Source organism: Vespula pensylvanica, chromosome 2 (assembly GCF_014466175.1).
Source record: "Vespula pensylvanica isolate Volc-1 chromosome 2, ASM1446617v1, whole genome shotgun sequence".
In the NCBI taxonomy this organism is placed as follows: Eukaryota; Metazoa; Arthropoda; class Insecta; order Hymenoptera; family Vespidae; genus Vespula; species Vespula pensylvanica.
The window spans coordinates 12,780,091-12,792,224 of record NC_057686.1 but is presented as its reverse complement, the minus strand read 5'-3'; the positions used below and the strand labels follow the sequence as shown (position 1 = coordinate 12,792,224).

Here is a 12,134-nt window from a genome sequence, read left to right as displayed (position 1 = left end):
TACATATAATTTGCAAGATTGTGTTCTTGTTGAACGTGAGTGTCGAATCCATGTGGTACCGTATCAAAATATTCTTTTCCTAAACCACATATAAAGCAATTGCTCTCCATATTCGTTTTGACGTTCTCGAGCTGATCTCGAAGTTCACCAAACGCATCGATGATCAAACCTATGGAATTACGATATTATAATATATATAAATATCTCTCTTTACATACGAGATTTACCTTGAATAATAGCGAGAAGAATAATGATGACAAAAAAGAAGAATGTAATATCAAACATGATACGATAAACTTCGTAATCATCACCATCTGGTTCCCCAATTTCGTCACCGATACCACCACCGGCTCTTACACCTTTGTACAAATGAAAAACGAAACACTGAAAGAAGATAATATCGTTTTAATTCCCTTATGTATTATTTGCAAACATTTAATACACATTTTATTATTCCCACCGTTAACATGTCGTGACATTTCTTGTCTACTTCGTCATCTTCCTCTTGAATATAAAATTTTCTAAAGAAATTGAAGGCTATCACGGTATAAATGTAGACTACGATTGTTAATAACATTACTGTTAGCACCAATTGTTTTCCGTTGTGCGTTACAGATTGTAAAATCGTTCTCAATGTTTTGAAACCAACCACAACGTCAAGTAGATGTGCAGCAAAGAAAAAGTTATTGTAATTTCCCAAAATTGAAAATGTGAAGTACCAGAGACTGTAGAGAAATGCCTAAGAAAAATAATGCTTTTATAATATTGCATTTTTTACATTCATTGAAAAACAATTACATTTCTTTTTACTGTTTCTTACATTATCTGTGATAGTGACACCAGCTTTCCATACTTGATATCTCCAATCGATGTTTACGATACTGCAAAAAAAAAAAAAAAATAATGATATCAGGAAAATAATTCTAATGATATTATTTTCAACGATACGAAAACTCACAAGTGTATCAAGCCAGAACCTTCTTCTTCTTGTTGACTGAAAGATGTCTTTTCCATGCCTAGCAAGTTACTGATGTAATCGAAATCGTAAGTTTCGCTGTACTTTTGCCTTACTTTCTTTTTAACGAATTTATCCCAATAATTAACGGGGAACGTTTTGGCCGATATTACCATTTTATCCCAATGTGCCTTTATGTCATCTTCTACGGGACTTTCAGCTATGTACAAACCATCGAATTCAACTCTACGTGCGATTTCTTTTTCACGTTTGAATATGGCTAACGGTACCTGTATCAAATTGTCTTATATTGAATGAGTAAAACAGATAAAATAAAATAAGTTCGATAACTCGATTCGTACTTTAAGATGATAATAAGCGACCAGCATAGCTAAAGAGACGATAGAATGAAGAGCAGCCATAAGTCTCATAACGTGAGCCATATAATAAAAATCTTCAGATACTTCAACGAATTCTAAAGGATCTTCGTCTTCCTCTTCCGAATCATTTTCACCACTACCACTTCCGATTTCTAAACCAATACCGCTTGCACCCGATGAACCTTCACCCGACATGTCAGTTAAGATATCAGCCATAGAATCGCCACTACCTTCATCGTCCGAATCACCAGCCAGAGATGTAACCTATGTAAAATCATAGCTCAATCGTAGGCTCACTTCAACGAATGATCAAATTCCGTACCTTATAGAAGAGTAGCATGAAGTTTATACAGAAGGCAAGAACGAGGGCAACGTATTTCAGATTATAGAAATTTCTAGCCAAAAATGAGACAATGCGGTGAGTATATTCAGAGAAATCTATGGTGGAAGCAGCCGATGGTTCGGTCGCCGTTTCTTGTTTTGCTTCTGCCTCTACTGCTGCCATTGCTGCTTGTTGGGCTGCCGCGGCCTCAGCGGCTGCTGCGGCTTGAGCTCTTGCTTGTTCGCCACTGTTGATAATTTTAATTGATTTAAGATAGTTAATCTTTATCGTTCGCACGTTACTTACGACGTTACATTACGACTTTAACACATCGTTCGTACATCACGTAGAAGATGATAAAATCGAATAAAATCTGAATGAAACTCCGATCTAGCAGCTAGTTATATATATACAAAGTGCTAACATCCGATAAAGGCTACAGTACTAAGTTACAAAAAATTATTTAGAAGGTATATATATATCAAGATGATCGTACCCAAGTAAATCAACGAATGTAACAGGTGCTTCAGATTCCCCAGTACCTCCATCACCCGTTCTTGCACCTTCTTCACCGCCACCTTCGTCGGGAGTACTTTCGCCAGTTTCCTCGATGCTCGATTGTGGTGTCGAAGTTGACGATTCATGGGGTGCTATCTTTATTTGACCACCTTCCTCTTTCGTTATATCCATTCCGAAAGCTTGTACCTGTGTATTGTAATGGTTTATAACGAATTTAACGTTTTCCATGCAAGATTATATTAATTATGTACGATTAAACAAAATATAGATCAACCTGTAAATTAGATTCATCCGGCGTTGGAGGTAGAGCTGGTAAATGTCTTGATGGTTTCTCTTCCTCTTCCTTTACCTCGACCGCTGGTTCGTCCACATGTGGTCCTCTCATCAAAGTTAACAATAATTTCATAAAGTACCTGATAACACAACCAACTCCAAATCCGGAATAATAAAAAGCGTAGAATATCATTTTGAAGAAGCCGATAAAGAGTTCGGGTATTGTCATCTGTTGCATTTCTGCTATTTTGTTCTTTATATTCGTCGGTGAGAACATAGAGAAGAAGAAATAAATGCCATCCTTGAAAGCTTGTAAACCTCTCCTTATCGGATCTTTATTTCTTTCTTCATCATCCTCGGACATGTAAGTGTAGGATGATTCTCTTGCTTTACCAATACCACCGCTCTCTTCTACAGCCATCAAAGCACTGGCATGCTGCATTTCAAATATCGCGTCTTCGCAAAAATTAATGAAAGTCTCCAGCTTTTCTTTTTCACCGGCCTCGACTACCGTGTTATAGAAATATGTTCTTTTTGATTCTTTAATTTGTGGCTTTTCCCACTGTTCTATATTTGATTCTTTGATTTCGAAATATACACGCTCGATTTTTTTATTACCACCTAGAATCTCGATCCTTCCAAGGAAGGGTTCGAAATAGTTCAAAACGGACCCAGCTGTTTCAAGGAATCTCGCTAATCTAGGCTCATTTGGCATGTGCTCCGAAAGATTAGTGAGAAGTACTGCGAGATTAAAACCAATTTCTTTTGCAGGTTCGTGGAAACGATCCATAAAGGCGACATAATCGATTTTACCATCATGATTTGTCTCGCAGCAAGCTAATAAAAACTCGATCTCTTCGCTAAATATTGAAACAATACGATCAATATAATCGCGTATTAAGATTAAACGTACAATTTAAATTCGTCTGAACTCACTCGGTATAACTTTTTTGTTGTTCCATTTTCTCTTTAAAATCTTTAGGATATACCCAACCGTCACTGTTAAGATCTACTTCTAAGAAACTTGGCGATGATACTAAATCTTTCAATTTCAGGAACATATCGAAATATTTCAAAATCAATTCGACGTTTCCTGCAGACTCGACTAAAGTGTCAACCATCTGTTTTCCGATAGTACCATTCACGACGTTTCCTATATTAATATAAATATAAATATCGGTAATAATTGTCCCTGAAAAATTCATTTAATATTGAAATTATTCAATCAATTTTAATCATACCTTCCAACATTGACAGCATCATAGTGATCATATCCTTTTGTAGATTCAATAATTCTTTCAAGAGATCTACTTGACTGGAGTGTTTAGATAATTTATCCTGCATATGTGAAAACAAAAAGAGAAAACCACCAACAGCATCCCACAATCTGGAATGTGCTAAGGCCTGTTGATTTTGTGCGCAAGGTCCCTGAATAACTTCAGTAAGGGTATTGAAGACTTGACTAGCAACACCTATAGCTTTGAAGAAGTTCGCTTTACCAGCAGGATCAATGAGTTCTTTACTCGAATAATGCCAATAAAAATCCATAATGGATTCTTGTAAACGTAGTAAATAATCCACGGTACATATGACGACGTTTACCGTTGTTGTATTACCCGCTTGAGTTCTAAGATAATTTTGCCAATCTAGATAAGATAAAAATATATATTGATAAAATATAATAAAACAAACGGAAAATAATTTAGATTGATATTTCAATAAATCGTATCGAGTATACATACCAAGATTATGGCCTTCACAAGTCAACTGTATAAAGCGGAACAGAGCACACGTGAATTCAGCATCATGCATGTTCTTTTCACCAGCAGCACCTTCAAAACCAACACCAAGACCCTCGGCTTTTGTGTTTCTCTCAAAAGCATCCAAATCTAGGACACTGCAGGAATTCATAAGACCCGCGATTGAAGTGAAAAAACCGACATCTTTCTTCTCCTTCAAATGATTTAACATCCCTCGTTGTATCTCGATGTTACCACCGCGAAGGATAGAAATTCCCAATTCCAAAGTTTTCATAACCATCTCGCTTGGAACACCTTTGCAAGCTGATATATGGAGCAACACCATTTCTGCGACACCGCGATTCGCTAAACGTGCTTGATGAAAGAGCAGCTTCTGCTTCTCCATTTCTTGTTCCTACGTAATTATATAACAATTTAAAAGGATATAATTTGATGTATTAAATATGTACATGACGATAAATTTTAGAAAATATCTAAATCTAACATTGAAATATCTTACCATTAATTTGTGCATTGGCCTCTTGAGAATGCAATTAAAAGTGTAATAAGCATTATTAGTGAAATTATGAATTAAGAATATCGATATTATTAGTATATCGTTTAATTCTAAAAAAAAAAAAAAAAAAAAAAAAAAACAGTAATGCAAAGATGAAGGCTGCATAAACTCTACTGCTAAAGTAAGTAAATCATGAGTTCTATCATGATTGTAATCGATCGAAAGAAATATGCGTATAATTACGGCGATGCGTTTTTACTGTAAAAGCGCTGATTTGTTCGATTAACGTCTTGATCTTACCATAAGCAGTTTATGTGGCCACGTCTATACGAGTAATAAGTTAAAAAAAAAGTAAAATCCTTGTTATTTAAGTTAATTAATCGAAATTCATGATTAGTAAAGGAAATGTCATCGTCAGTTGGATAAATAATTAAATAAATCGGAAAAAAAATAGTTACATGAATAGATGCACCGCCTTCTTCTTCGCCGCCACCACCTTCCTCTTCACCCTCATCTTCTTCCTCGCCACAAGATTTCGATATGATCTGCGCGTAACTCATGTACAAAGGATCTTCTTGAAGAGCACCGGATCTTTCCGTCATAGCACCACGACAGAACGTCGTCACCAATTGCGTTAATGGATCTGGTTTACCCTCGTCCTCAGCTTTGTCCATTTTCTTCAATTCTGCATCCTCAAATGATTGCTACATTTCACGTGCAAAATATTATGCGATATTCTTATAAAATCAAATGTAAAGTTAATTTAATGATATTAACGAATATTCACCGTAAGATCTTCAATCATTACTTCCTGACCTACGTTTTCATCCTGCAACCACAATTCGTAATACGTCCTTGCAAATATATTTATTGCCCGATGCCTAAAAAATAATATCTCAATATAATACTTCAAAGTTGCGACGATAGAATAAAAATTACATAACTCTGATCGATCGGATAAATTTTTTCTTTTTTTTTTTTTGTTTTGCTTTGTTTTCTTTTTTTTTTTTTTTTTTTTAGATTGTAATTCATTAATACCGATGCTTTACCTTCTCAACTTGTACAATGGTTCACTACGCAGACATGCAATCGCTGCTCTCTTTCTGGCTGCGCATAGCACACGTTTCCATCCATCTCGAGATGGTGGAGGTTTTGTCGCCTGTTAGCAGCATGCACACACAACTAAATTCGTTAAGGACATCGAGAATAATTTCGAACACACAAAATTACTTTAACGATTTCGCATATACATACATATGCTGTTTCGTACAAGCGCAAACGTAAAATCACTTTTTACAATACACACTATCTCGATGCTCGAGATATTTATTTCGTTTCTAACTCTAAGAAAACGTATAATTATTGCCATGAGCGAGTAATCAACATTTGATAATAAAAGCAATGGGTAGATCGATATAAAAAAATATACATATTAAAAAAAAAAAAAGAAATGAAGGAGAAACGAAGAAATCAAATCGGTGTTTATCTATAGAAAAGCGTTTTTGTTTTTTCTTTTTTTTTTTTTTAGATAAAAAATAAGATGGGTTGTATAATTATTATCAATGAAAAAATACAATATACCAAAGAAATATAACTCTTATGGGAATGCAACAAACGTAAATAAACAAAAAAGGATACCTGGGCAAGGAATGTAGGGAAGTTTGACGGAAACAAGCGATCACCGCTCGTTTGCGTTGTATCGACACCACGGATCGGTATTGACTCTTGCTCTGCTGTTGTGGATGATCTATCTACTCGAGAACATAAAATGATGAAAGAAATTTGTGAAACAGAGCTACATCGAAGAAAAGATAATTGATAAACTTTGAAATGAAACTTAATAAATAATATGCTTACGAAAACGTATCTAGCAGTTTACATTAACGAAAAGATGAGTTTATTAACTTACCATATGTAGGCCGTACAGTACTTTAGCCATGTCTGTGATTCTAGCAACTACATCCTCCAATTGTTGAGCTTTCACTGGTTCCATTACGTCCTTCTTCTGTCCTAACTTCGAATATAAATAGTGCTGCCAAGACATCTCGTCCGCGGGGTCGATTTTGTCCGGTAAAGTTAATTGGGTCTTAGCAAATTCGGCGATCTCGTACTCCGGCATCTTTTTCAAGAATCTATCTTTGCAATGTTGGACGAGTTCTTGTTCACGGCCAGCAAAAAGATTCAAACCAACTGGCAGCAAGCGTTTAAGACAGGCTACCATCAAAGACGCTTGGACTTCCTTATCTTTATCCCTTTTCTTGTCGCGATGTTTCTTTTTTTTCTATTTATCAATGAAAAAAAAAAAAAGATAAAATAAAATAAATACATGATCTAATATTCTTATTACTTTTAATATTAAATAATATAAAAATGAAGCAACCTTTCCACCGCCAGCAGGAGCAGTACCATCCGAAACGGTTGTTGGTCTTCTAGTTGCAGTAGGCATGATGAGAATCATGTTATCGATCTCATTGGTCGATATAAAGTTTTGTTCTTCGCGTAAGAAATATTGTGACTTAGACCATATATTGAATATCGCAGCAACGTGATTGTAAAGATCCTCGGCTTCAGGTATATTATTCCTTAGCCAATGATTCCTTTGCAAATCCACGTATTTGATAAGAAGAGGATAGAACGAATATATATCGCGAACCAAAAGTTGCCAATCTTCTTGTATCTGAGCTTCAACCTGTGAGGTATCATCCGTGGAAGACTTGATGAATCCACGGAGGGATTCTTCTTTGTGAAACATATTATCGGTACGTTTTCTAACACGTTCGGCCAAAGGTAAAAATGGATCTTTTAATAATTCTTCCGATGAATTAATGATGATCTGTTGCGTGTAAGCTGCGATTCGTGTCATCCATGGAGCATTTTCGTTGCCAATATTTTTCTTTATCAATTTTAATACATTCTTCAAAAGTTGATTCATGTGATCGCTGGTTACCATGCTAACGTATGTGCCTTCGGTTGGATTAACGTTATCCGGACCTTGTGCCCACCAGAACGGTAAATAAGAACATAGAAGAGGTAATATGACATCTACTACGTGAGGTGCATCGTTGTAAGTTTTCTCAGACTCGACAAACTGATCGACTTCCGTCAGAATCGTTTCTAACGTTGGCATACTCGACTCCATTTTGGTCATAATATCTTGAGCCTCTAACGAATGATCAGCGATACGATTTAGAAGAGAATATTGATTATGTTTGTTTAAATGAGGTTCTAGAAAGGCAACTGGGAAACAACTTGAAAAGGCACCCAAGCAGGAACCGAGATTTGGTTTGTTACGTTCGATTTCGGTTTTTAGGTACTTCCTATCGTGCGTTAGGCTAGAATCTACACCAAGAGTATAAAGAGATGCCAACATTTTGTATGAGGCTACTTGAATTTCGTCCACTGTAAGTAAAATATAAGTATAGAGTTTTATTTGTATTTATATATATATATATATATATATATATATATATATATATATATCATGTATATAAACACTTTTACTTACACAACAAATCGCTTCCGTATTCACAGGCAGCAAGATGATCGAACATAGCCGTAAGAACGGGCAACACGACACTGTTGATGTACGATAACGATGTTGAAGTTTTCAGATGAGTACCTCTAAGATGACTATATTTACCCTCTTGAAGATTTAATATCGTATGGCCTAAATCGTCTGCCGTGTTATTGAAAAAAGTCAACATAGAAGTCCTAATAAATTCTGGACAATTTTTGACAAGACTCTTCGCGTCGATACCCTTTACGAGGACTTGCAGGCAACGTACTGTTATCCTTACGTCAGCACCAAAAGCAGCAAGTCTAGATCGTAACAAATTTGCCAATTTACAGAAAAGTGCTGCTACCATTTCTTTTTCCTTTAACGAAGCTGCCCCGATATTATTCGTAGCAGTTGCTACTGCGATGAAATAATTCCTGTGAGTACTAAAATACTTTTCCATCAATGGCAACACCACTTTGCTGAAAAATTTGATATCCCTTGTCGACGTTTTAAAGCTGTTCCTACGACTAAACGTATCAGAAGGTTTCAGGAGTTTCATGTTAATCGTTGCTTTGTCAAGATACGCTATCAACTTTTCTAATAGAGAATAAGCAAAACGTAGTTCAACCGATGCACCGGCACTGGCAAGTTCTGTTTCTCCTCCACGATTTGGCTTGTGAAGTTTGTAGCCTTGATATTGCAAATATTTTAAGAATTCTTGAGAACGTTCACGATCCTTTCGCTTTTCCTTATCGGTTAGTAGATCATAAGGTACCAGTTGGGGATGAATACCACCTCCTGAAAAATGACATTTTTATTTTCAAATATATAAATATATTTTAACTCGATATTTAATTCAAGATATTAACTAACCGCACGTGACAAGTTCTTCCTTCTTCTTTTTAGCCCAAATATCATGAGCGTTATCGGCTAAACGTTCGGCCATGTTTTGCATTTCTCTGCTTAACGTCAAATTGGTCATATCGACTGGATGAGGATTGTAATTAAATGGACTTGCAGAATCGTTCTAAATTGTAACAATTTTGTTAATTAACGAATCATCTTATAATTCTTTGTCGACTAATTGAAAATGATGTACCTGACTTTTGGATGATCTTCTCATCGAACTACGATTAGTCGAAGGTACATCAACTTCGGCGTGTTCAACGCTCCAGCCAATAGCCAAAAGAGCTTTCAAACTTTCTCGAACTGGCTCTTTGTAACGTTCTCTCTCGTAATCGTTTAACATATTGTACGGTTTCAATCTCGGATGAGTTTTATTTACATCGGACCATTGTTCACCATATGTCCAACCATTCTCTAATTTTCGACTGGCCCATGCATCGTGATAATGCTCGGAGAATTTTTGTACTATTTGATTCAGATCATTGTTAAGGACCACGCTAAAACAAAATTCGTTATAATTATTTGTCAAGTAGAAAATGAGATATAATGAATATGTATAATAAAAAAGATATACCTAGATGTATTGATGGGTTGTGGATTATATGGACCGTCAGGTGATTGCGTGGATGCTGATTTACTACCATACCATTCGTCATCGTAATTTTTGGACAACGAATAATCCGGTGGTAAAGCACAACCTATAGCAGTGAGACAGGGTAAAGCCTTCCCGAATAATTCCGGATCGTAATCCATTTTAGACAAGGAATCGAATATATTGCTGAACAAGACCATCGTCAAACGTTTTTCTTCATCGCTCGAAGCACCGTAAGCACCTTGGCCTCCGGTAGATCCATAATATTTCGCGCAACGATCGTAATGCAAAGTAAGCAACTAAAATAATATTATTATTTTAAACGATTATTATTTTTTTTATGTATCACTTATAAATAATTTATCGTTATTTACCCTTAAAGCGACCGTGGTATACTCGGATAGTTTAGAAACGTCCACTGTTAATTTCCGGAGTAGTTTAAGCAACATACTCGGTTGCATTTGGCTGCAAATTGGAATAAAATAAAAATTAACAGAACGTATCAATAAATAAATATATTACGAAGATAAAAATTTCGAGCAAAATATATCGAACATTTATCACAGATAAAAGATGTACTTTGATGTTAAAGGTAGTATCAATGTGACTTACGAAAAATTTGACTCGTCAAGACATCTTGTCAAATCAGAAGAATTCAATTAGTTCATTGACAAATTATCGAGAACGTTTATTGCTTACCTGGTTAAAGCAACGAGGAAATCTGAGACGGCTTCACGTTGACCCTTCGTTAACATTCTATTTTTGCTCAACCGATATACCGTGTGTAGAGTAGCGTCCAGTAGACTCGCATAATTATCAGCCTCGTTGTAAAACTTCGAATGCTTTATCAACAAAGGTAAGATGCTGTTTCCTATATATCTATTCATGGCAAGAGCCATGTCGGACTCGTATCCATCGTTCTATACAAACAAAAGTAGATTTCCATCAATATAATAATTTATTTTTTATAATAGAGATCGCGAAGAAACAAAATAAAATAATAACGATGAGTCATTACCCTATCCAACATGGTGGCAGCTCTTAAATCCGGTAAGAAAGCTTCCTCAAGTAATTTGAAAAACAATTCCTGAGTTTCAATGCCATAAACACGTTCCAAGAAGAGTACGATGCTTTGCTTATGACCAGGTATTAATCCAGATGGCATATCACTTTTTGGTCTCTCTTCTCCTGCAGCTGGATTGTGCAATGTAAATCGTAATGATAGAACGCCTTGAAGATCATCCAATGGCACCAGCGATCGTAAAATGGCTCTCGCACGAAGTGATTCGTTTTTCCCTGCAACGTTCACTTCGTTAAGTTAATGTTATCACGTATTTACCTATTAACGACGCCAATGCAATTTTCACATAAGATATATATTACCAAGGGACTCCGAAGGGGATTCTGTTGGTCGTTAAAAAACAAAATAAACGCTCTCATTAGCTGCTGATTTCTAAACATTTTTCAACTACTAACGATCTACATGATTATGATTACTATAATCTACTTTGATGTTGTGTACTTTTATTTCTAACTCGAAATTCGTCTCAACCGATCGATCGATTTTATTTTTCGTAATTACTATAAAATAATAATACCTATCATTGTTTGAAATAAGAAAATAATGTTAAAGAGGACAATCTTTTTTCCACGATGAGGCGATATTTGAAAATGCAATTTTTATACGAATATACCTTGTTCGATCACGGAAGAGTCTGGAGCACATCGACCAAGTAAATCAACGAGGGTACAATAAAAATTAAGAATCGCTGCACCCGTATCGATATAATCTTCATCATCGTCTGATTCTGGAAGTGGATGTTCGAACTGCATCACCATTGTTGTACCCTCGGCTTCGTCGTGAACCTGTTTAAAATGCTGCGTTGATATTTGATTAGTGGACATTCATGAGCATGCATCGGAATCTAATAAATTATGGGTATCTGATAAATAAAGGGAATCTAATAAATAACTCGGGGGGTATACAACAATAAACTATTTAAGTTACGAGGAAATCACTAATCGACGATATAGTTAAAACAATAAACATAATTACTTGGACGAATCATTTAATTAGACGTATATCATATCCCACGTAACAAACAAAAATTTTGTTCTTACTTACAAAAGCCAATTGTGAATGTAAAACTTTAATCGATCGTATTCATTGGTCAGAAAGTTAGAGACAAGTCAGACTTACTTTTCGTCTATCGGCGATACGTTCTGACATCTTATTGGCATCTATTATAGCTCTCAGTAAACCCTCTCCCTCACCTCGTAAAGCAGGACCCAAACATTCTGGTCTTCTTATCAATAAACGGATTACCAAGTTTGCGTTTTCCTCAACACTTTCACCTAACGTTTCGTGTACGTATGAAAATTTGAACATTTGTTCGAAAAAAGTGATAAACGTAGTAGACATAGAAAAATAT

General features: G+C 35.6%; 1 protein-coding gene across 11 annotated transcripts in view; it reads right to left on the bottom strand.

Moving 5' to 3' along the window:
- The window catches only part of LOC122626924 (ryanodine receptor), a 33,757-nt gene that overhangs the window by 1,144 nt on the left and 20,479 nt on the right, over nucleotides 1–12,134 (bottom strand). For 5 of the 11 annotated variants that reach the window (XM_043807518.1, XM_043807519.1, XM_043807522.1 and 2 more), the window contains 26 exons: nucleotides 11,903–12,057; nucleotides 11,397–11,568; nucleotides 10,721–10,998; nucleotides 10,402–10,622; nucleotides 10,077–10,167; nucleotides 9,685–10,001; nucleotides 9,304–9,607; nucleotides 9,078–9,231; nucleotides 8,211–9,002; nucleotides 7,086–8,104; nucleotides 6,615–6,986; nucleotides 6,344–6,456; nucleotides 5,493–5,586; nucleotides 5,164–5,409; nucleotides 4,192–4,603; nucleotides 3,691–4,095; nucleotides 3,386–3,602; nucleotides 2,451–3,309; nucleotides 2,154–2,362; nucleotides 1,658–1,904; nucleotides 1,318–1,599; nucleotides 959–1,245; nucleotides 821–881; nucleotides 461–739; nucleotides 228–384; nucleotides 4–169 (listed from right to left, as the gene is read on the bottom strand). In XM_043807518.1, coding sequence (XP_043663453.1) covers nucleotides 4–169; nucleotides 228–384; nucleotides 461–739; nucleotides 821–881; nucleotides 959–1,245; nucleotides 1,318–1,599; nucleotides 1,658–1,904; nucleotides 2,154–2,362; nucleotides 2,451–3,309; nucleotides 3,386–3,602; nucleotides 3,691–4,095; nucleotides 4,192–4,603; nucleotides 5,164–5,409; nucleotides 5,493–5,586; nucleotides 6,344–6,456; nucleotides 6,615–6,986; nucleotides 7,086–8,104; nucleotides 8,211–9,002; nucleotides 9,078–9,231; nucleotides 9,304–9,607; nucleotides 9,685–10,001; nucleotides 10,077–10,167; nucleotides 10,402–10,622; nucleotides 10,721–10,998; nucleotides 11,397–11,568; nucleotides 11,903–12,057 — 7,909 coding nt within the window. Of the gene's footprint in view, nucleotides 1–3; nucleotides 170–227; nucleotides 385–460; nucleotides 740–820; nucleotides 882–958; nucleotides 1,246–1,317; nucleotides 1,600–1,657; nucleotides 1,905–2,153; nucleotides 2,363–2,450; nucleotides 3,310–3,385; nucleotides 3,603–3,690; nucleotides 4,096–4,191; nucleotides 4,604–4,708; nucleotides 4,730–5,005; nucleotides 5,030–5,163; nucleotides 5,410–5,492; nucleotides 5,587–6,343; nucleotides 6,457–6,614; nucleotides 6,987–7,085; nucleotides 8,105–8,210; nucleotides 9,003–9,077; nucleotides 9,232–9,303; nucleotides 9,608–9,684; nucleotides 10,002–10,076; nucleotides 10,168–10,314; nucleotides 10,339–10,401; nucleotides 10,623–10,720; nucleotides 10,999–11,085; nucleotides 11,107–11,396; nucleotides 11,581–11,902; nucleotides 12,058–12,134 lie in introns of all 11 variants that reach the window. The other 6 variants (XM_043807513.1, XM_043807514.1, XM_043807515.1 and 3 more) reach the window with 4 other exon arrangements.